This window comes from Heterostelium album (genome assembly GCF_000004825.1).
Source record: "Heterostelium album PN500 unplaced genomic scaffold PPL_scaffold10, whole genome shotgun sequence".
NCBI classification, from domain to species: domain Eukaryota; phylum Evosea; class Eumycetozoa; order Acytosteliales; family Acytosteliaceae; genus Heterostelium; species Heterostelium album.
This window is the reverse complement of record NW_008805072.1, coordinates 672,120-695,559: the sequence shown is the minus strand read 5'-3', so window position 1 is coordinate 695,559 and position 23,440 is coordinate 672,120. Positions and strand designations below refer to the sequence as shown.

General features: G+C 30.8%; 10 protein-coding genes across 10 annotated transcripts; 7 read left to right on the top strand and 3 right to left on the bottom strand.

The window, feature by feature from the left end:
- Positions 1-452: 452 nt before the first annotated feature.
- PPL_12300 (phosphatidylinositol-3,4,5-trisphosphate 3-phosphatase PTEN family protein) lies at positions 453-1,832 on the top strand (the record flags this gene model as incomplete). Its single annotated transcript, XM_020583038.1, has 3 exons — positions 453-630; positions 701-975; positions 1,056-1,832. 3 exons carry the CDS (start codon positions 453-455, stop codon positions 1,830-1,832), a joined length of 1,230 nt encoding a protein of 409 aa, XP_020429819.1.
- A 269-nt stretch (positions 1,833-2,101) lies between these two features.
- CSN8 (COP9 signalosome complex subunit 8) lies at positions 2,102-3,596 on the top strand (the record flags this gene model as incomplete). Its single annotated transcript, XM_020583037.1, has 6 exons — positions 2,102-2,188; positions 2,271-2,344; positions 2,441-2,710; positions 2,766-2,831; positions 2,854-3,024; positions 3,581-3,596. 6 exons carry the CDS (start codon positions 2,102-2,104, stop codon positions 3,594-3,596), a joined length of 684 nt encoding a protein of 227 aa, XP_020429818.1.
- Positions 3,597-3,997: 401 nt separating this feature from the next.
- On the top strand, positions 3,998-5,243 carry tbpA (TATA-binding protein; the record flags this gene model as incomplete). The annotated part of the gene is made up of 3 exons (XM_020583036.1): positions 3,998-4,089; positions 4,361-4,709; positions 5,106-5,243. 3 exons carry the CDS (start codon positions 3,998-4,000, stop codon positions 5,241-5,243), a joined length of 579 nt encoding a protein of 192 aa, XP_020429817.1.
- A 553-nt stretch (positions 5,244-5,796) lies between these two features.
- On the bottom strand, positions 5,797-6,241 carry PPL_12297 (uncharacterized protein; the record flags this gene model as incomplete). Its single annotated transcript, XM_020583035.1, has 2 exons — positions 5,797-5,899; positions 5,991-6,241. 2 exons carry the CDS (start codon positions 6,239-6,241, stop codon positions 5,797-5,799), a joined length of 354 nt encoding a protein of 117 aa, XP_020429816.1.
- Positions 6,242-6,648: 407 nt separating this feature from the next.
- On the top strand, positions 6,649-7,189 carry rps24 (40S ribosomal protein S24; the record flags this gene model as incomplete). Its single annotated transcript, XM_020583034.1, has 3 exons — positions 6,649-6,723; positions 6,800-7,012; positions 7,100-7,189. The coding sequence occupies 3 exons, from the start codon at positions 6,649-6,651 to the stop codon at positions 7,187-7,189; spliced, it is 378 nt and encodes a 125-aa protein (XP_020429815.1).
- Positions 7,190-7,309: 120 nt separating this feature from the next.
- On the top strand, positions 7,310-11,281 carry abcA11 (ABC transporter A family protein; the record flags this gene model as incomplete). Its single annotated transcript, XM_020583033.1, is given in 9 exon segments — positions 7,310-7,315; positions 8,471-8,512; positions 8,611-8,696; positions 8,777-9,051; positions 9,071-9,550; positions 9,640-9,862; positions 9,955-10,236; positions 10,307-10,924; positions 11,017-11,281. The coding sequence occupies 9 exon segments, from the start codon at positions 7,310-7,312 to the stop codon at positions 11,279-11,281; spliced, it is 2,277 nt and encodes a 758-aa protein (XP_020429814.1).
- Positions 11,282-11,637: 356 nt separating this feature from the next.
- On the top strand, positions 11,638-13,372 carry PPL_12294 (DHHC family palmitoyltransferase; the record flags this gene model as incomplete). The annotated part of the gene is made up of 6 exons (XM_020583032.1): positions 11,638-11,789; positions 11,872-11,965; positions 12,070-12,332; positions 12,417-12,487; positions 12,566-12,759; positions 12,827-13,372. The coding sequence occupies 6 exons, from the start codon at positions 11,638-11,640 to the stop codon at positions 13,370-13,372; spliced, it is 1,320 nt and encodes a 439-aa protein (XP_020429813.1).
- A 967-nt stretch (positions 13,373-14,339) lies between these two features.
- plk (CDC5/polo family serine/threonine-protein kinase) lies at positions 14,340-17,874 on the top strand (the record flags this gene model as incomplete). Its single annotated transcript, XM_020583031.1, has 11 exons — positions 14,340-14,801; positions 14,910-15,017; positions 15,114-15,230; positions 15,362-15,576; positions 15,680-15,933; positions 16,007-16,354; positions 16,470-16,670; positions 16,739-16,886; positions 16,956-17,374; positions 17,719-17,743; positions 17,841-17,874. The coding sequence occupies 11 exons, from the start codon at positions 14,340-14,342 to the stop codon at positions 17,872-17,874; spliced, it is 2,331 nt and encodes a 776-aa protein (XP_020429812.1).
- A 179-nt stretch (positions 17,875-18,053) lies between these two features.
- PPL_12292 (actin) lies at positions 18,054-19,264 on the bottom strand (the record flags this gene model as incomplete). The annotated part of the gene is made up of 2 exons (XM_020583030.1): positions 18,054-19,145; positions 19,172-19,264. The coding sequence occupies 2 exons, from the start codon at positions 19,262-19,264 to the stop codon at positions 18,054-18,056; spliced, it is 1,185 nt and encodes a 394-aa protein (XP_020429811.1).
- A 339-nt stretch (positions 19,265-19,603) lies between these two features.
- On the bottom strand, positions 19,604-23,234 carry PPL_12291 (putative protein serine/threonine kinase; the record flags this gene model as incomplete). The annotated part of the gene is made up of 3 exons (XM_020583029.1): positions 19,604-19,981; positions 20,058-21,717; positions 23,149-23,234. 3 exons carry the CDS (start codon positions 23,232-23,234, stop codon positions 19,604-19,606), a joined length of 2,124 nt encoding a protein of 707 aa, XP_020429810.1.
- Positions 23,235-23,440: the final 206 nt, after the last annotated feature.

Sequence of the window (23,440 nt, the reverse complement as noted above, 5' to 3'; positions counted from 1 at the left end):
AAAAATATCTCAAAGAATTAATTAACCTGAATTATTTAAAGTCTGTATTATTTTTGGACCAAAACAAACAAATAGCACTGAAAAAAAAACAATACTCCACAACATTTCTAGAAAATCGGGAATGCTGTGTTTTTTTTTTTTAATTTAATAATTAAAAAGACTGACATTGCAATAACCAAAAGTAGAACACGACTCAAACAAACCAATTTTACTCTTTAATCATCTTGTATAAATACTAAATATATAATACAAAATAATAATCATTTTTCAAGTAAAGTAAAGTTATTAATTCAACTGTCGGAATTTAATATCAAAAAAATTAATCTTTTAAAAAAAAAAAAACCGTTAGACCAGTTAGTTAATTAAAATATTAATTAAAATCAAAACATTAGATTCACCTCTTTATATATATACATCAAATTTTAATAGTAATAATAACATAGTAATACAGAATGTTTGAAGGTTTCAATGAATCAACCTCAGAGTTTGGAAGTTTCTTAGAGAAGAGTCTGACAAAGTCTGTCAATAATGTCGTGCTTAAACTAAGAACTGCTGTTTCAAAAGACAAAAATAGATTCGTCAATGATGAATTCAATCTAGATCTATCGTATATTACAAATAGAATCATAGGTAACTTTTAATTTAATCGGCATCAAGCTAATGTTTGTAATACTAAACAATTAATACAATTGAATAATAGCAATGGGATATCCATCGTCAGATGTTATCGAATCCAATTTCAGAAACTCAAGAGCAGATGTCAAAAGATTCTTGGATAAATATCATCCCGATAAATACTTGATTCTCAATCTTACAGAACATCCATACGATCCAGCTTACTTCTCTAACCGAGTTCACCATCTTGGTTGGCTAGATCATCACTCACCAAGTCTAAGTCTTCTTCTGTACTCCGTACAAATCATTCATCAATGGTTAACTCAAGATCCACAAAACATCGTTGCAATTCATTGTGCTGTAAGTGTAACACAACAACAACAACAACATACATACCCCAACCGATATTAAACTAACACTATCTATCATATCAATAAAAGGCTGGAAGAGGTAGAACTGGTACTTTAATTTGTGCATACTTAGTATCGACTATTATGTATGAAGGAAAGTTGGACGAAGTATTGCGATTGTTTGCTCAGCAACGTTCCTCAACTGGCGAGGGTGTAACCGTTCCCAGCCAGGTGAGATACGTCGACTATGTCAACCAGTTGTCGACTATGAAGGTGGATATCTCGCTGGCACAGAAACCAAAGGTACTTTCGATTCGCTCGCTTATAATGAAGCCAATTCCCAGACAATCCGGTTGGAAGCCAGTCGTCGATATCTACAATGTCAATCTGCCATTGCAACCGGTGTTGTTGTTCACCAACAGAGACAGCAACGTGCAAAACATCAAGTCCTACAATGGCAGCGATGCCGCTGCCATGGTCAACACGCGTGACATCATTGTGAGTGGTGACATTCTCATCAAGGTGTACGACCTGAACGAGATCATCTCGACACTACTCGATAAGCCAACCTTTAGATTCGCATTCCACACCTCGTTTATCAACAACTTTTGTTTGGACTTGAACAAAGATCAACTCGACGACTCCAATGCCAATCTCAAGAACAACCAATATCCCAATGATTTTTCGATTCGTTTAATGTTTGGTGAAGTAGAGCCACAGCAACCACAAGTACAATCATATCAACAACAACAACCATATCAACCACAACAACAACAACAACAACAACAACAACAACAACAACCACAAGCACAACAACAACCTCAATCAAATGAAAAGTGCAAAGGTGATGATGATTATGATATCTAATCAATTTTTCAACTATATATAATATAATTGTACTATTAAATTAATATCTATATTTAAACTTTGAAACCTTTATTTATCTTTTTTTTTTCTTTAAAATTAATAAAAACTTTTTTTTATATTTTTTTCTTAAAAATTTTTAATTAAAAAGTTTAATAAAATCAAAAAAAAATTTTAATCAAAAATAATCATAGTTCAATTTTTGTATCATATCTATCTAACTATTTATCATTTATATATATCATTAATATAGTTTATAAAGAGAATTGAAAATGTCATCATTCCCAGAGATTCAAAAATATATCGATGAAAGAGATTTCTTGAATGTTTTATCATGGTGTCAAGAAAGAGAATTAAAAGTATGATTAATATATAAACAATTGATTGTGATTAGGATTCATCTAATTATACTAACCAACAATAAAAAAACAATGATAACAGTCTCTTGATAAACCAGATAGTTTTAAGAAATATTGGGGTGTTTATTTGATTGCTTATTTGATTCAAAATGATATGTATGTGGTTACTTTACTTCTTGCCTCTTTCTCTCTCTCTCTATTTTAAAGATTCAATAACTAATATTAATATCAACTATCAACTATCAAACACAGTGTAAATGCTAGATTTTTATGGCACAGAATACCATCAGAAGTTAAAGGTGCTGATCAACATTTGAAGAGTATTTGGTCACTTTTGAAACATCTGTCACAATTGAACTATCCACACATCTATAAATCACTTTCATTAAACTATGGTTCTGAACTCACACCACTCATCACTATACTTAAAGGTATTCTATCGATCGATGAATCTGATCATCCACCAACAAAACAAATGACTAACCAATCACATTTTATTTTTCTTAGAAACATTCCAAAATCGTACATTCGAATTGATCTCAAATTCATTCACCAATATCTCTATTAAAGATTGTAGCTCCTATTTAGGTATTTCACCAGAGGATACTCTCACCTGTATGTATGCTGATAATAATAATAATATGTTTATGTAAGTTGAAACAAAGATCTAACTTTTTACATCATAAACAAATAACAGTTACACAAGCACAAGGATGGACAAAAGATACAAGCTCTGAATCATTGAAGCCAGTTCCAACCAAAGCAAAGGAACACCAAGTTAAATCAGCAAATCATCAAATCAACTCATTGACCAACTTTGTACTCTTCTTGGAGAAGTAGATCAAGAAAGAACTAACAACTCAATACAAACAATATGATAACGACGACAATAATAATAATAATTTACACAACTTTTGAAAAACAAAACAACAATTCTTATTCAAAATAACATTAAATAGGTGACATTGTATAACTACAACTTTAAACAGATCTCTTTTAAGCTTATTTGTATTGATATTGAGGTGTGAACTTCCAAATTGTAAAAATTTGAATATTTAATTTTTTCACCATCAACGGTTGTAAAAACAAACAATTGTTTTTAATTTTATTTCGATTTTCAATATTTATTTTTTAATTATTTTTTATTTTTTCTCAAAAATATAAATACTCAACAGGTCACCCACGCACGTTCTCTCTCCTTTTTTCAATTCATTTCACCAAAAATCCAACTACCATTAACATATACTATAACTATAGTTTTTGTTATCTCTACCTATTATTCGACCAGTTGTTAGTTAATTATTTAACCTAACAAACTATAATATATTCAATTTATATACACTATTTATTTCTTTTATATATTTTCTATTATTTTCTCTATTCTATTTTTAGAGAACATAATTTTTAAATATATATAACTAATAAATTAACAAAGACATCTGTCTTTCTTTTTTTTACTTTTTTATTTTTTAATTTTTTTTTAATCAAAGATACTTGTTAACAAATAATTAAAGATCTTTTATTTATTTTTTTTCTTTTGAGTAAACAACTTGTTATTATTGTTGTGTTATTGTTTGTAAATATAAAATCTTATTATTATCTATATTAAGTTGTTAAATAATAGTAAAACATATTTTATCTATATCTATATTTTTTGTTACTGCTTGATTTAAAATTGAAAACTACTTCTATTTATTATTTAGAGGTCGACTACACACATTTATATTAAATCTTTTAATTAAATTCTCACCTTTTATCATACACTTCTCTTTCTTTCATTTCAATCTTTCTAAATAATTATATAAAAACATGAGTTCAAATCTTGCTGCTTCCACATCTTCTGGACCATCAACTCAAGTTGATCTATCAAAACACCCTTCTGGTATTGTACCTGTATTACAGTAAGAGATCGATTCCAATACACTATACTATTCATACATTATAAAATAAATAATATAAAATAATAAAAAAAAAACTATAATATACAATCATATAATAAAAAAAAAAAAATAATAACAATATATATATTGTAAAAATATAACAATATATATATATGTGTAGTAAAATTAAGATCAAATTAATTATTGTTCTGTTATGAGAGAATTTTATTATATTTACAATTAATTTTCTTTTTTTTATTTATTTATTTACTTTTTTTATTTTTGTTTGTAGGAATATTGTGTCAACCGTTAATATGGGTACTCAGTTGGATCTAAAGACTATTGCTTTGGGTGCTAGAAATGCAGAGTACAATCCAAAGCGTTTTGCAGCGGTTATCATGCGTATCAGAGAACCAAAGACCACTGCCCTCATTTTCAAGAGTGGAAAGATGGTCTGCACCGGTGCCAAGTCAGAGGAAGCTTCCAAGCTTGCCGCAAGAAAATACGCTAGAATCATTCAAAAGCTAGATTTCCCAGCACAGTTTACCGACTTTAAGATTCAAAACATCGTTGGTTCCTGTGATGTTAAATTCCCAATTAAATTAGAAATGTTAAATAATACTCACAATTCTTTTACAAATGTAATTATCACACTCTCTATTTCCATATATTTTTAATCTAAATAATAATATAACTAACAAAAAACTATTTATTTTTTATTTTTCTATTTTATCTTTTAATAATTCTCATTACTCTCTTGTTATTTATTAAACTAAAATAATATTCTATTAAAATGCACACCAAATAATAATCATCCATTTCTTTAAAAATAATAATAATCACAAAAATCATAACACCACCACAGTATGAGCCAGAAATTTTCCCAGGTTTAATTTACAAAATGATTCAACCCAAAGTAGTACTTTTGATTTTCGTATCGGGCAAGATTGTATTGACTGGTGCAAAGGTAACTATCATAATTACAACTTACAAGAAAACAGAAACAGAAAAATAGAATATTAATATTATTATTTTAGGTCAGAGAAGAAATCTATGAAGCATTTGAAAATATTTATCCAGTGCTTACCACATACAAAAAACAAGTGACTGCTCCCCCTGCCGAAAAAGAAAAGAAAGGAAGCAACAGCACCGTTAGCACTCCTGCTATCAATTAAACTCACTACGTCACTCAACAATAACATCAAACATCTAGAATATACAACACTCAACCAACATTACATATATGTACAAGCTGAATATTATTTTTTTTATTTTTATTTTTATTATAATCAGCTACAACTCGATTTTACCAAAGGAACAACATTAGAAATAGGTTCTGACTGTGTAATTTATATAATCCTTGGATACTTTTTTTTTAATATAATCTTTTTTTTTTTTTTACTTTTATTTTTTATTTATATCTTATAATAAATATAAGATCTGCAATCATAAAAGGATCTTATTGACGATCACTACTATTCAACAATCCACTCCATCCATCCAACTACATCTACATCTACTCGTTCCACTCCATCAAACAAATATGTTACAAAATAACAAGATAGAAAAAAACTAAAAAAAACAAATAAAAATGTAAAAAAACATGATAAAATTTAAAACTGAACAAGTTCTTCTTATTTTTTTTTTTTGTTTGATTGTTTTATTTACAAATAAAATAATACCTATATCTATCCTTCGTTGTTAATTATTATTATTATTATTATATTATTATTTGTTAAGTTGTTCATCTCTCATTTTCTTTTCATATAAAATCTTTTTCTTTTGGTTGATCCATTCTCTCTTTAATTCCATTAATCTCTCTGGTGTTGTGCTGTGTTTACATGTAAATTAAACAAATGATATTAGTATTGATCGATAACGTTCGTCTTTCATCATTGTTTTTATCTTTAATAATAACTTACTGTGCCTGTAGACAATCTTTCATCTTTTGTTGAGCTTCCTTACATTCCCAAATGACAGAAAGGAATTTATCTTCTGTACATTTTGCAAACTCCTTTACAGAGTCTTCGCAATCTATTAATGTTTGATCCTTCAACTTCTTTCTCAGGAAAGAGTCGATTGCAATTGGTACTACGACCTCTGAATCTGGTATACTAAGATATGCTTTATCTGCACCATCGTCAATTGTTGATTTTGAATTACCAATAGCCATTGATTGATTCTTAATATAATATATTTATAATTAACAACAATTGGTAGTATTTAAATTATTATTATTATTAATTTCGTATGATTAATCAATCAGTCATTCAACGACTTTATTGAATGCAAAATTTGTTGAGACTCTTGTAAATTACGAACTACGATGAAATTTTTGAAAAATAAATAATAAAATTCAATTTAATTTTTTTTTTGGCACGAGAATCGACTGTACCTGAGGTGTGGTGCAAGCTGCCTGACTACCACCACTGTGAAGAAACTTATCTGATACCTCGTACTCACCCTTTTCCGGATTCCTCCCTATAATGTATGTATAGAGTGTGAAACTGTCTTTGTATAGATCAATCGACTGATATATTTGTTATCTTCTCCCTACACTTCATCACACACATAGCAAATATGGCCGATAAATCAGCTGTTGTCGTTCGTACCAGAAAGGTTATGTCAAACCGTCTTTTGAGCAGAAAACAATTCGTATGTATAAGCGATACAGAGAAGAAGAAGATTAAAGATTAGTGTTAACACAAAAACAACATATTATTATGTATAGGTTGTTGATGTTGTTCACCCAGGTAAAGCCAACGTCTCAAAGAACGACTTGATCACTGCTGTTGCTAAGATCCACAAGGTCGCTGATGCCAAGACCATCTACGTCTTTGGTATGAAGACTGACTTCGGTGGTGGTAAATCCACTGGTTTTGGTTTGATCTACGATAACTTGGAACTCGCCAAGAAGTACGAACCAAAGTACCGTCTTGCCAGAGTAAGTTTCAATACAGAACAAAAGATTTTAGTTATTGTTTCCATACTAATCATTATCTCCTTACTACCTACTATTAATAAACTATAGGTTGGACTTTACACCAGACCACAAACCTCCAGAAAGCAAAGAAAGGAGAAGAAGAACAGATTAAAGAAGGGAAAGACCTCCAAGAAATAAACAACTTAATTCTGTTCATCGTTCATATTAATGGCAATATTGATTCAATATCGATTAGCGTCATCATTTGGATAGCTGTGGATTCCTTTACAATAAAAACACATTCATTAGTTTAAAAAAATGTTTGTGTTTATTATATTTTTAAACCAAAATCTATGACCCTTGATTTAGATTTCAAGCGTAATGAGAAAATTATCAATTGAGAAAAGTATACTCTAATCGTGTTTTTGTTTTGTTACCCAATTTTATAATCTTTTGACTCAACAAAGTTAATATCTTTAGTTTGATGATCTTTAGTCTTTGTTATAAAATTAACATCATGTTAAATTCAACATTCGTTGTTTATTGAATTGTTAATTTAACTCAAGACAAAGTATTATTTAAATGACATGACATACTTTTGTTATAGCAATTAATTGTATGAGTTTGATCACTTTAAAGTTCAAGAAAGAGACATTTCATCTGAAAATACTTAACTTGACAGTTTTGATTGTAGTGATAATGGTGGAGTTTCCAAATCCATTGAGTTTGACCTGGTTAAACATTAAATCTCCTTCGGATTGATATACATTTTGAGCAGATATCAACTTTCGGACTATTAGGGGTTATAAAAGTGGTATTTTACAGTATTGCTTTTAAAAACCTTGAATAACCAAGACTTTAAAAATATCACCTTTTTTAAAAATAATTGAATCGAAAAACAATTTAACACCACAAATTTTGACCAGGGTCTAAAAAAAAAGTGGTCTAATATGATTGTTAATTTAATTTTCTATTAATATATATTTTTTTATAAATACAGCTACATGTGTGTTATTAAAATCAATCTGCAATAAAACTAAACTAAATAGATCAAATCAATCAAAATAAATATTAAATACATATTTTATTTTGAATATCTTATTTAATAATAAACAATTTGATACATTAAAAAGTTATTGTATTATCATATTTCTTTTTTTGTATTAGTTCTCTTTTTTTATGTTTTATAGTTAATATTAATATTTATTTCTTGTATAAGCACAAATACATATTTTTTTTAAAAAAAAAAAAAGGAGAGCTTTATCACACGAGATATTAAAGCAGATCTCTTTTAAACGAAAATCACAATCATGGTAGAAAAAAATAAAATATCTGTTTTCAAACAGTTTATTTCAGTACTATGGTTAAAGGCATCACTATCTGTAAGTTTGTTTGATCGGAGATGATTTACTAGCTCCTATGACGGAATGTCATCTTAATATTAATTCTGACTCGCATCATTTTAATTTTTGTTTTTAGAAAAGAGATAAGAAATTCTTATTTATTGGTTTAGTCTTACCTGTATGTATTTATTACAAAGATAGTTAGTTAGTTTATATTATAAACATTCGATATATATATATATATATTAACATATTAAAATCTTATTTTTATTCTAGGCAATTTCAATTGCATTATCTATTATATTTAATTATCTTATTAATATAAATCCATCATTAACAACCAATGTCTTTTCACCTTTTACGTATGATATCGATCGATATATATATATTTAATGATACTTTATAAACTATTCTAACATGAAATATTAATATAATTATATAGTAATTTGAGTTTAACACTCATACCAAGTGGTAATGGTACAGAGAGTTCTATAGTAAAGACAATGAAAGAACAATTTGATGTTGAATTTCAAGAGTTTGATAGTCAACAAGAGATGTATAGTCTCATATTGAATGATTCATTGATGTATCAAATCGGTGGATATTCATTCAATGAAACTGTACAATCGGATGGCAATATTTCATTGACACAAAACATCTATTTCAACAGTTCATACTTTATTCCATCATTGACTCAGAATTTCTATATTTCAGTTTGTATGTATCTATACTATAGTTATCGAATATGCTTATATTAATATTTGTTTTATTGGTTGTTATTGTTATTGTTGTTGTTGTTTAGATAAATTATTGACAGGATTAGATCTTAAGATCTATGAAACACAAAATTCATTGGATACTGGTAACGTTGAAAAGTTGTTTCCTATGATTGGACCAATCATACTTCAATACGGTTATGTATTCTTGATTCCTTATTTCGCAATCTTGATTGTAATCGATCGTGAAAAGGGAATTAAGAATCATCTCTATCTCAATTCACTGCAACGTAAAGCGTATTGGGGTGGTTATTTGTTGGCTGACTTTTGTATGTTCTTGGTACCATGTATTCTCGGTTGGGCTGCACTCGCCATTGCACACATACCAGGATTCTACAACAATGCAGGATCGTTCTTCCTATTCTTTTGTTTCGGTTTAAGTTCTATTCCATTCGGTTACATCTTACAGTTTCTCTTTGCCAAAGAGGAGACTGCCAACAGTAAGTAGTTAATATATTATTAAACAATCCTAATAACAGCATACTGATAACAACATTTATTTCGATTAATTACAAATTTATAAATATAGAATGGTTATATCCTATATCATCGTTGTTTGCTATTTTACCATCTGTTATTCTCACGTTTGCTATTCAGGGTGAGACACCACTTGCCGTTCAATTGATTCTCTCTTTCTTGCCATCTTATTCACTCTACAATGGTCTTTCACAAATCGTTAGAAACCAAGGAAAGATTGGTTTAACTATCTTAATTCAATGTTTATCCGGTATACTTTACTTGTTTATTATCTAGTATGTATTGCTTGTTATATTAATTTAATGGTCATTTGTTTGTTTTATTAACATTTGTTTTTTTTTTTTAATTATTAATAAAAACAAAACAGTTTAATTGAAAAGATTGGTAGTAGACCAAGACATGCAGAGATCAAAGATATTGAGATGAGATCTGAGAAATCGGGTGATGACGATGTCATTGCAGAGAGAGATCTCATCGCTTCAAATAGACACAACAGATTGATCACTGTTGACGGTGTCTTCAAGCAATTCACTGAAGATATGCCAGATGACAAATCAGGTGTCAAAAAGAGAAAGATCAAATACGCAGTAGATGGTGTTTGGTTTGGTGTTGACAATGGTGAATGTTTTGGTTTATTAGGTCATAATGGGTAATGTTAAACTAATTATTATTAATGTTTAAAAAGAGTTTAAAAACTAACTATAAATAATAATATATAGTGCTGGTAAAACAACATTGCTAAATATCATGACTGGTATTCTTAATCCTGATTCAGGTGATGGAACTATCAATGGATATAGTATTCTCCATGATAAGGAGAATGCTTTCGAGTCGGTTGGATCGTGCCCACAATTCGATATTCTATTCGATAACCTAACTGTTGAGGAACACCTCAAGTTCTACTGTTGGATCAAGTGTCTCCCATCGGGCCAAGTGAAACCACAGATCGAATACTTCATCGACAAGTTTGAAATCGAACAACATCGTGAGAAGAAATCGAAAGAGTTGTCTGGTGGTACCAAGCGAAAGTTGAGTGTTGCCTGCAGTTTGATCGGTGCTCCCAGAGTGGTGTTCCTCGACGAGGCATCCAGTGGATTGGATCCAGTCTCCAAGCGAACTCTCTGGGCACTGATCAACGAGCTCAAAGTAGGAAAAGCTATCATCTTGACAACTCACTCCATGGATGAAGCCGACTTCCTCTGCGATCGTATTGCCATCATGAGTAACGGTAAGCTCAAGTGTCTCGGTACACCAATGCATCTCAAACACAAATATGGTTCTGGATACTCTTTGGATATTCAACCAATCGATGTATCAAACTCACATGGAATTCATCAGTAAGTAATTAGTTATTAATAATAATATTAATAGCAAGTATCGAAACAAATAATCTAATTGAATATTCATTCATTCACTATTATTATTCCAGATTTGTTAGAACTATATTCCCAGATGCTGTTCATGTTGAAAAGTTGGGTGGAATTATCACATATGATGTTCCAATCCACAAGGTATCGTTGTCCAAGTTGTTCCGAGAGTTTGAGCAAAACAAACACAAGTTGGGTATCCTAGATTTCTCGGTATCACAGACATCACTCGAAAAAGTATTCCTCAAGTTTGCATTAGAGCAATCTGCATCCGACGACAATGACAACACAATTGTCGTTAACAAAAATAGACTCGGTTGTTTTTAAAAATACTATACTCCCATTATAATGATAATCATTAATATATAATTATTAATTATCTATTCAAATAATAGTATCTAAAAAAAAAACATTTCCCCTTTATCTCTATTAATAATAATAATATTATATTTACAACCAATAAAACATATTTTATTCAAAAAACATTCAAAAATTCTATGATACATCTATCTTGATGATTCACCTGACTTTTAAGTAAGTTAGTTGTAACCTATTCGAAATAATATTTTTAATTGAGATTTTTTTTAAAAGTTTTTTTTTTTTTTTTTGCATCTTAATTAATTAGTTAGTTTTTTTTTTTCTTATTACTTTATATTTATATACTATTACTATATTGTATTATAATGGATATTGTATATAATATCTTAATTGGATATATTATATTTGCAGTGATTGTAATATACTCTTTATCGTTTGGTAACTCAAACTTTCATAGAGATGGTATAGTTGGAAAGATCAATCGATTCTTAACTACAGGTCTTCCAAACTTTTGTTCGTATGTACTATACATATCTTAATAAGATTCAGATTAAATCTATATAGCCTATGCAATTACCTAATCGTTTTCATCATTATAGATCTATATTATCATTTATATGTCCGAGATTTTTAAAGAGATACTCTGAAAGATTTATAGATTACTTTCTTTATAAACCAAATCGAATATTACAGGTATATTTATGTAATTTAATTTAGTTATAGAAATAGATATAGATAAAGATGTGATAGTAGTAGTAGTTTCATTTAACTTATCAAATTAATAACGATTATAATAGATTGCATATTTGATATTGGTAGTTGGTGGTTCATATTTGTTTATGAAAGATACATATCCTTATCTAAATGGATACATTGCACCTACCTATCATAAAATTGGTTCTGTAATTGCAATTGTTATAACACTAACCAGTTTCGTTGTATCGTCTGTTTCTGATCCTGGTTACATCACCCATGAGAATCATAGTGGTTTTCAATCAAAGTTTAAATACGATAGAATATTATATGTAAAGAAATCATGTGAAACATGTGAATTTGTAAAGTTTGTATTATCTTCTCTTTATTCATTGATTTTGACAATTGCGCTAACAACTATTTTTTATTTTTTTTTTCTTTTACTCGATAGACCATCAAGATCTAAACATTGTAGAGTTTGTGATAAATGTGTAGCTAGATTCGATCATCATTGTCCATGGAGTATGTATTACAAGTCAACAACATAATAATAATAATCAACAATAACTAACTAACCTTTATCCAACACTTATATGACAGTCAACAATTGTGTTGGTGAGAAAAACCTTAGATACTTTTTGATTTTCGTTGGAAATACATCGGCATTGTGCTTCTATGGTTTCTATTTATGTACATGTGCACTCTTTACCATCATCGATGATAGAAATCTACTTAAGCTTGGATACAATCAAAATGGAAAATGGACTCCATTACCAACCTCTTTAATTATTCGTGTAACTATCATTATCATTATTACTACCTATTACTAGAAACCGATTACTTATTCAAAACATTAAATAGTATTTATTTGCAGAATCTAAAACAGTATTTCCATTGGGTATCTTTTGTTTGGTGATATCATTGTTTTTATGTTACTTTTGGTGTTATCATTTGTTCTTGGTTGCAACCAACAGAACTACCAATGAGACATTCAAGTGGGACGACATTAAAGATCAGATCAGACTGAATAGAATCAATGAGAAGAAGCGATTGGCAAAGAAAGCCAGCAAGAAGAATGCAAAGAAAGTTGGAGGAGAGAATAGTAGCAACAACGAAGAAAACAACAATGTAAATTTGGACGACCACCACTTTGATGACGATGATGAACTCTTTGAGAATGATTTCATTTCAAACGATACCGACAAACAAAAGGAACTCGAAAAGGAACAGCAACGACTTAGCAGTAGCAAAGCAAACAACAAACGAAAATCGAAAAAGAAGAATCACAGTCATCACGACGACAACGACGAGCGTGTTACCATACCACTGCCACTCACCATCAAGGAATTGAAGAATCCATTCGATCAATCACTGATGTCCAATTTCAAAGAAGTTTTCTTCCCTTAAATGCTCTGTGTGTGTGACACAAATCCTAATGCAACAATAAAAAAAAAACAAATTGCAAACTATTTTTTTTTGTTTTGTGCCAAAATTTAAAAAAAGTTCTACTTTTTTTTTTTTTCAAATTTGAATTTGAATTTTTTTTTTTTCAAATTTTGGTGGGGTTTGTTTTTTGAACATCAGAATCTAACGGACAATTTTTCACATTTTGATGAGAATTTGAAACGCGCGAAGATTTTAAAAATTAATCAAATTTTATAAAGTTTTACAAATTTTTGAAACAAATAATAATAATCTAAATTAAATAAATTTATTAACTCTTAAATTACAAATAGAGTATAAAACAGAAAATAATCAACACTTTTTAAACAATCAGATAAAAAACAAATAATATCTTTTTGGATTTGGCTCTCTTTTTGACTGTTTGCGCAGACTATTTTTTTATTTTTTTTTTGAATTTTTAAAAAAAGTTATTTTTTATGTTTTTAGTTTTTGAATTGGTGTTGTTCATTTGTTTGTTTGTTTCCAATTTCATAACAGTTAAATAAATCAGTCAATCAATACACCGGTACACCATCACAATTTAATAACAATAGAATATTCAAATCATTAATAAACTTTTAATATAATAGATTAATCATCATCATCATCATAATTACTTACATACTTATATACTAATATATTTATAATATAATCTTAAACTATATATATATCTAATATATTATTATCAAAATCAAGTATTTATATAGTTATTTAGTTAAATTATAATTTTATGATCATATCAAATTAAAAAAAAAAAAAAAAAAACTTTTAATCAACTACCCTCTCTTTTACTCTTTGTCATTATTTCATTATTTCATAATCGATTAATGTTTGCTGCCTAGAATCTATATCTATATTAGTGTTTTATTTTCTATTTATTTGCTATTATCAAACTATTTATATTTAGATTAATGTTTATTGTTTTGTAACGATGGTCTTTCCTACAACCTCACTCTCTGCTGCACCCACTACCTCTTATCAATCATCTACTACTACCAATAGCACCACCACACCTCTCTATCAATCAACACAACATCAATTACATCAACAATATAGTTACTATAACAATCATAATCATAACCATTTAGATAATCAAGAGAACTATCCACCAGCTAATAGTAATATTAATAACGGTCTTGCTGCAAGTTCATCATCTGTCAAGATGCAATCTACTTCATCTTTGCAACACCAATCATCATTGATCACTAAATCAATGGTGATCAGACCGTCGGAACAGCAACAACAACAACAACACCACCACCAATCATCTTCCTCATCTTCATCTTCCTCTGCTGCACAACAGCAAGAACAACCAATCATTGTCAAAGAGGTAATTAACAGTGGCGGTCAAACTCATATTAAGGAGTATAAGCAAGGTGAATTCTTGGGTAAAGTAAGTATCATTGATCTACACAAATCATCATTATCACATATTCTTTAGTAAAAGCACATCATATTCATCAACACAATCACTAATCATCATTGTTTATCGAATGTATAGGGTGGTTTCGCTAAATGCTACTTGATGACCGATTTAGAAACAAATAAAATTTATGCCGCCAAAATCGTACCAAAATCAACACTCCAAAAACCAAGAGCCAGATCAAAGGTATTTATAAATATTTAACTATTAGTAATACTATTATAGTATAATGATCATCTGATATTAACAAATTTTCAAACTATTTTTTGTTTTGATTAACAGTTAAAAACAGAGATTAGAATTCATAGTTCTTTGAATCATGAAAATATCGTAAAGTTTGAACATTGTTTTGAGAATGAAGAGAATGTCTATATTTTGTTGGGTCTATGTAATCAAAAGGTATAGTTCAAAAAAAAAAACAATATATATATTATAATCAGATAATTTATAGATTACTTACTATAAATATTTTATTTTCTTTTCTTTATTTTTTTTTTTGTTATCTTTCCTTTTTTTTTTTATCTCTTAAGACTGTAATGGATTTACACAAGAGAAGAAAGTTCTTGTTGGAAGCAGAGGTTAAGTACTATGTTTATCAAGTAATCCAAGCGGTTCTCTATCTACACCAAAACAAGATCATTCATCGTGATTTAAAGTTGGGTAATCTTTTCATTCATAACATGAAGATCAAGTTGGGTGATTTTGGTTTGTCCACAAGAGTTGAACGTGAAGGTGAAAGAAAAAAGTATTATTGATCAAAATTGACTTTATATATATATATTTAAATTAACATACTAATTACAAATTATTATTTTTCTATTCTTTTTTTTTATCTTTTTTTTATTTAGAACTATTTGTGGTACACCAAATTATATTGCACCAGAGGTACTCGATAACTCCAATGGTCACAGTTATGAGGTTGATGTTTGGTCGATCGGTATCATTCTCTACACTCTTCTAATTGGAAAGCCTCCTTTTGAAACACCAGACGTAAGAAATACCTATCAAAGAATCAGACAGAACCAATATACTTTTCCAGAGGAGCCTACCATCTCCGATTATGCCAAGAAATTAATTATATCAATTTTAAATCCAATTCCAGGTAACTATTAACTTTTTTTTTTTTTTTTAATATTGTTTGTTCGATTATTAATATAATATTTTTATTTATAAAGAAAAAAGACCAAACTTGCATCAAATTCTCGAGAATGAATTCTTTACTCTTTCCACCATTCCTAAATATCTGCCACAGACTGCCTTGACAATGATTCCAATGATTAGAATGCAACCATTGTCCGAGAATACTAACATCGTCAACCAACAACAACAATCACTAACCACATCGCCACACAAATCAAAAACATTCACAACCACTTCAACCACCTCCACTATTGCAGCATACTCCTCGTCAGCCAACAACATAGTCACACTTTCGCCAAACTCACAACAAAAGCTTTCAGATGTAGACAAAGACGATTTCCATTACAGAAAATTAAGAAGACTCGAAAAGATGAAAGAAAATGGTAATTATCAAAATTCTTCCAATGACTCGTCAATTGATTAGTTTCATTAATTGAATGATTTATTTCTCTATCTCTTTCTTTTTTTTTTTTTTTTTTTTTTTGATTCTCTATTTAGATTTAAAAACTAAACTATTAAAACAAAAACTAATAACATTACCAGAGTGCCAAGATTATCAAATGGATGGAGCCAACAACAATGAACAACAACACCAACAACAGAGCCAACAACAACAACATCAACAACAAATATGTAATAATGTAAAGGATTTGGAAGTTGGAATTGCCAATAACCATATTTCTGAACCTTCGACAAAGGGTAAGCATTTGCATACAAACTAAACCTTAAATTATAATAACACTAACTTTTTTTTTTTTTTTTTAAAGCAATGAACGGACTACCATCAAATCTAGTATTCATCGAACAATTTGCTGACTTTTCAAACAAGTATGGTCTTGGTTATGCTTTATCCAATGGATCAATTGGTGCCTACTTTAATGATTCAACCAAAGTTATCAGTTTCCTTGGAACTGGGTAGGTTATAGTAATTAACTAAACATTACACATATCTATTGTTATTAACATGACTCTTTAACTATATAGTATTGCACATTATATGGAACACGCAAAAGGAACTGAAGGAGACGGCAGAAGAATTTTAAATATAGATGAGAGTCACCCACATGACACTCAAAAGAAGGTTACTTTGATCAAATACTTTGCAAATCATCTTAACCAACCTGTAAAAATCAAACAACTAATCAACAACAACAACAATAATAACAACTATGCTCCACAGCAAAATGATTTAAATAATCCAGTCTATGTTAAGAAATGGATTAAGACAAGTAAAGGTATTGCGTTCCGCCTTAGCGATAAGACAATTCAAGTTAATTTCTTTGACAAATCAATAATAATATTCACAAAGCATCATATGGTTACATACATTGCTAGTGACGAAACAACAGTAAAGACCGATCGTTTATCAAACTTTTTGGAATCGATGGACTCAAAGATCGTTGGTAAAGTCAAATACACTAAGGATATAATAACCAACCTTTATCATAAGAAACCAACTGAAATGTAACCTTTATTATTTAATAATATTAAAAATCAATCTAAAAATACAATTAAAACAATATAAATAAATTATAATAATTAAGATTGTCATTCAACTTTATTTATAAACATGTGTTACTATTTAATGTAATCAAATAAAACTAGATTATTTTTAAAAAAACCATATTTAGTAAGGAAAAAAAAAGTCTTCAATAAACATAAGGGAAATAGTGGACTTTAATTTTGTTGTTTATTACCCCTCTAGATTATTTATATTTGTAATTCATGATAGTTTTAATTTGAAAAGATTTATCTGTTAGAACATTGTCAAGGTTAGTTTTCTAATATTGTTAGTTTATTTATTAACTTTTCAACTATCTTGAAATATTGAGTGAGAAGTTGTAAAAGTTCCAATCAAAACTTCATTAGAGATCTTACTGATTGCCTTCCAACTTCAAGTTAAACCAACTATGCATGTTCTTCACTTTGATAGAAGTTATATTATTATTTATAATGAAATAAAAAAAAAAAACAAAATAATAATTTTAAATACAAAATAAAACCAACTGGATTAAATCAACAGCTGATTTTTTATCATTAAATATTTTATTATAATTTACAACAAGATTATTATTAAATTGTTTAGAAGCACTTTCTGTGGACGATGGATGGACCAGATTCGTCGTATTCTTCCTTGGAGATCCACATTTGTTGGAAAGTGGAGAGGGAGGCCAAGATGGAACCACCAATCCAGACAGAGTATTTACGTTCTGGTGGGGCGATGATCTTGATCTTCATGGTGGATGGGGCCAAAGCGGTCAATTCCTTTTGCATACGGTCAGCAATACCTGGGAACATAGTGGTACCACCAGAGAGGACGACGTTACCGTACAAGTCCTTACGGATATCAACATCACACTTCATGATGGAGTTGTAGGTGGTTTCGTGGATACCAGCAGATTCCATACCCAAGAAGGATGGTTGGAAGAGGGCCTCTGGGCAACGGAAACGTTCGTTACCGATGGTAATGACTTGACCGTCTGGCAATTCGTATGATTTCTCGAGGGCTGAGGATGAGGCAGCAGTTTGCATTTCGTTTTCGAAGTCAAGGGCAACGTAGGCGAGCTTTTCCTTGATGTCACGGACGATTTCACGTTCGGCGGTGGTGGTGAATGAATAACCACGTTCAGTCAAGATCTTCATCATGTAGTCAGTGAGATCACGACCAGCAAGATCGAGACGGAGGATAGCGTGTGGGAGGGCATAACCTTCGTAGATTGGAACAGTGTGAGAGACACCATCACCAGAGTCCATAACGATACCGGTGGTACGACCAGAGGCATAGAGGGAAAGGACGGCTTGGATAGCAACGTACATGGCTGGGGTGTTGAAGGTCTCGAACATAATTTGAGTCATCTTCTCACGATTGGCCTTTGGGTTGAGTGGGGCCTCAGTCAAGAGAACTGGGTGTTCCTCTGGGGCAACACGGAGTTCGTTGTAGAAAGTGTGATGCCAGATCTTCTCCATATCATCCCAGTTGGTGACGATACCGTGCTCAATTGGGTATTTGAGGGTCAAGATACCTCTCTTTGATTGAGCTTCATCTCCGACGTAGGAGTCCTTTTGACCCATACCGACCATGACACCAGTGTGTCTTGGACGACCGACAATCGATGGGAATACAGCACGTGGGGCATCATCTCCAGCGAAACCAGCCTTACACATACCAGAACCCTATTAAATATAATGGAAAGAATAACATTAATATTTGAGTTATATCGAAATGCTTGAGTAAATATATATATGAGACATACGTTATCAATTACCAAAGCAGTTACGTCTTCACCTTCCATTTTATTTATTTATTAGTTTATTAGTTAATTTGTTATTCAACAATATGATGAATGATTGCTAGCAGTTCACTATTTATGCTTTTTTAAAATTAATCAACCCACATAAAAAATGAAAAATCTTTATTTTTTTCATATAAAAAAAGATGAATTTTCAATACTGGGTTTGTTTTTAGGTTTTTTTGGAATGAATCAATGGGATTTTTGGGGAGACATGACTTTTAAAATTTTTGGGTAAAAATCATTGAAAATAATTTTGATTGTAAAAAAAGTTTATTTGAAAAAAACACAAAATCGGTTTTTGATGAATAAATAAAATTATGTTAAAAATTTATTAGATCTTTAATTCCATGGCTCTTTATTTGATAACTCTAAATTCATTTCTGTCAAACTAAATTTGTTTCTGTAGGTACTATAAGGGCTTGTTGATTCTTGATTTGTGTCATTGGAAGATGGACTAGCTCCTGGTGGCGTCAGATGGTTGAGTGATGTTTTTAGTTTATTTATATTGTTTTCATTGTTTTGCTCTGTGGTCAGACCTTTTAACATGTTACTCCAGACCAGAGGATCATCACCGGCTCTTGGATAGGTAAAGCCAAGAATGTTTCTATTTGCTTTACCTTTATAGGTTGAAACGGTACCACCAGAATTTCTGTTTGTGTAAACTACTGCTCTTTCTCTATCTTTTTCAAAATATGTTGTATCAAAATCATCTTCAAGCTAGAAATATTAAAAAACAAATAAATAGATACGAGTTAGTAAAGAATTGATTTGAAAAATAGTTATATCAACTTACGAGAGGCACAAATGGAGGTTCATTTTCATGAAGCATTCCCCATGATACACCACTAAAGAATGGATGGCTCTTGATATTCTCTACACCTCTTTCACCGGTGCCCAATCTTGTGTTGCCATCAGTTATTAAACCAGTGATAAGACTCCACAAGTCGTCAGAGATGTTTGGAGGACGTTGAAGATTCGACTTCCATTTCAGTACGGTTTCCATAACTTCCTCTGGTGAATCTCCGTCGAATGGAGGTACACCACATATGAATTCGTAAAACATACATCCCAGTGACCACCAATCTACTTCGTCACCATACCCAGTGGTCGCTTGGAGGACCTCCGGTGCCATGTAGAATGGACTACCGACAACGCTGTATGCCAATCTTGCTTGCAGACTGATATCTTTGAATGAACCGAATCCCGAAAAGTCTGTCACCGATGTGCTGAGACTATTACTTGAGAACTTCATTGGTGTGTGCTCGAGGACCGCTGGATTTGGACCTGGAGTGCCTTTGGCAGACTTTACATAACGGGTAAACATCTTGGAGAGACCGAAATCGGCCAGCTTGATATGACCAGTCTTGTCGATAAGGAAATTCTCTGGTTTGAGATCACGGTGACAGTAACCAAGAGTATGACAAGAGTCGACTGCTTCCACCATCTCTGCCATGTAGAACTTGGCATTCTCTTCATCGAGACATCCGATTGCACTGAGGAGCGATCTTAGGTCACCACCGGCAACATACTCCATTGCAAGATACAGATACTGATCGTCTTGGAAAGAGTAGACCAACGATACGATATATCGGTGATTCTTGCCCTGTGCGAGAATATCTCTTTCATTCTTGATGTGTGATATTTTGTTCTTGGACCAAATCAAATCTTTGGACATACGCTTGAGTGCGACGACTTCGCCAGTGTCTTGCTTTTTGGCGAGATAAACCTGACCGAATCCACCTTCACCAATCTTTTCAATCAAAGTGAAATCATTGATGGTTACGTGTCTCGATGAGAGTGAAATGGGTGTGATTGGTGTTGCAGGTGTAATCTGTATGCTGCTACTGCCGTTCAAACGAAGTGATGCCAAATTCTGTGTTATAGGAGTCGACATCACATTGGCGTCAGAGGTCAACAACGATTCTGAAATTGGATCTAATCTGTTTGATCCATTTGAAATGATTGGTATGGGTGGCGTGGATGGAGGTGGTATATTTTTACAGGATGATGATGGTGATGAAGTTGGTGTGATTGAAGGTGATCTTGAACGAGGTGAGTAGAGTACTCCTCGAGAATTTGACCGACTTCTTGATGGTGAAAAATTGCTATTACTATTGTTTTGATTGTTGTTATTATTGTTGTTATTTGATGATTCTACTAATTGTTCTACTCCTGGTAACAGAGAAGAAGGTGAAAGTGGTACTAATGAATTCTCATTGCGTGCTTTGAAATCGTTGTTGTAACTATTGCTACTGTTGATACTACTGCAGCTACTGAAAGAATCATTTTGATTCTGTCCACGAAGAAAAGATGATGGTGAAAGTGGAGGTGACGAACGTGCCTTTTCATTGCGTATCATTCGCCTCTGTGTCATCTTTGGTGATGACTCCATCTGATGGTCTTCTGATAGATTAGGGGTGGACGGAGAGGAAGAATCGAATGACGAGTCTTGACTATTTAAAAATGAAGAGTGTGAGGTTGATCTGGTGAATCCAATGAGTCTGGATTTGTTGTTGGAATTCAATTGAAAAGAAGTTGAGTGTTGAAGTGGATGGTGCTGTTGGTTGTGATGGTTGATAGCTTGTTGTAACGGCGATGTATTGGTGCTGTGTGAGTGTTGGTGAAAGAAAAGTGGAGTTGAGGGTACGGGTGGCGATGATTTTGTTGGCGAGGTTCTCAGTGATTTCTGAGTGGTCTGAAGAAACTTTGGTGAGTTGTACAGCTCTTGCTCAGTTTCAGAGAGACACATCATATCTGTTGCCATTGTCTGATTGTCTTTCTGATTCAGATGATGATAGTGTAGGAAGTGATGGTTGGGATCATCAGCATCGCCAGTTGTGTCCATAGTGGGTGGACTGCCACATCCGGTGAAGTCTTGTACCTCCAGTACACTCTCTAGAGTCTGTGTCATGGAGAGTGGTGATCTGGGTACTCCATTGCTGTTCTGACCATTGATAGAGTCAGAAGACCCTTTTAGAGACAACATTGATTGATCTCAAATGTTGATTATTAATTAATTCTTTTTGTTTTTTTTTGTTTTTTGATGATTTGCTGTTTACTTGATTGATTATTAATTATTTAGATTGCCAAAAAAGATTACTTTATAGAAATATGACTGTATGAAATTTGCTAAAGATTAAATATTCTATAAATAGTTTGATAAGATAAGATAAGATACAAATGATTGATATTAATTAGTTAGTTTGATTGTTTCTAATAAATAAATAAATAAATAATAAATATGGTGATAATATACAGGTATAATTTTGATTTAAAATGTGAATATGATTAAATAAATATTTGAATTTACAATAAATATTTTTATTTTTTTTAAAAAGTAAAAAGGTAATTTAATATTAAATATTTAATGTTATTTATGATTTGATGTTGTGAGTGGTATTGGTGATGATGTGTATAAAATGATGATTCAATTGTTAAATGTATTGAAGTTGAAAGCAATATCGGTTGATCGATTAACACAATTAAATTTTTTTAAGAAAATAAAAATAAAAATAAAATAAAAATAAAAAAAAGCAAGAGGTGCCAAAGACAAACGACATACAAAGATATTAAAAAAAAATTTTTAAAAGTGTTGTGTGTGGGTGTTTTGTTTGTTTGTTGTTTGTTTGTCGGTGTGGTAAGATTATTTAGTTTTGAGATTATATTAGAGGTGTTTAGGTGAATGATAATGAGAAAGGTAAGACAAAGATGAATGATGTGTTATTGTTGTTTCTATTTTTATATATTTATAACAAATAAACCTGGTTTGACAAAGTCTGTTATTGTAGAACACCCACACCTTTTCAAAAACAAACAACAAAGAAGAAAATAACGAGAATAAAGAATAGATAGGTAAATAATTTGTTCGATATTGTATCATTCACAGAGGATGTCGGGTGATTCTTGCCTTCTTTAGACATGAGAGAATGAATGAGTGAACTGTATAGATAAGTGTTAGGCAGTTGGTCATTGTTTGTTGATGATGATGTTATTATTTGGTAAATACTCGATTCTAAATCCTGTTACTAAGTCAATATGTTTCAAATGATACAAAAATGATCTATTTTTAAATGCTAAAAAAGTGTTATATGTAAAAAATATGTATATGGTATGAAACAACAAAAAAAAAAAAACAATGATATTATCTATAAATGATGTAATTGAACAACTATGTAC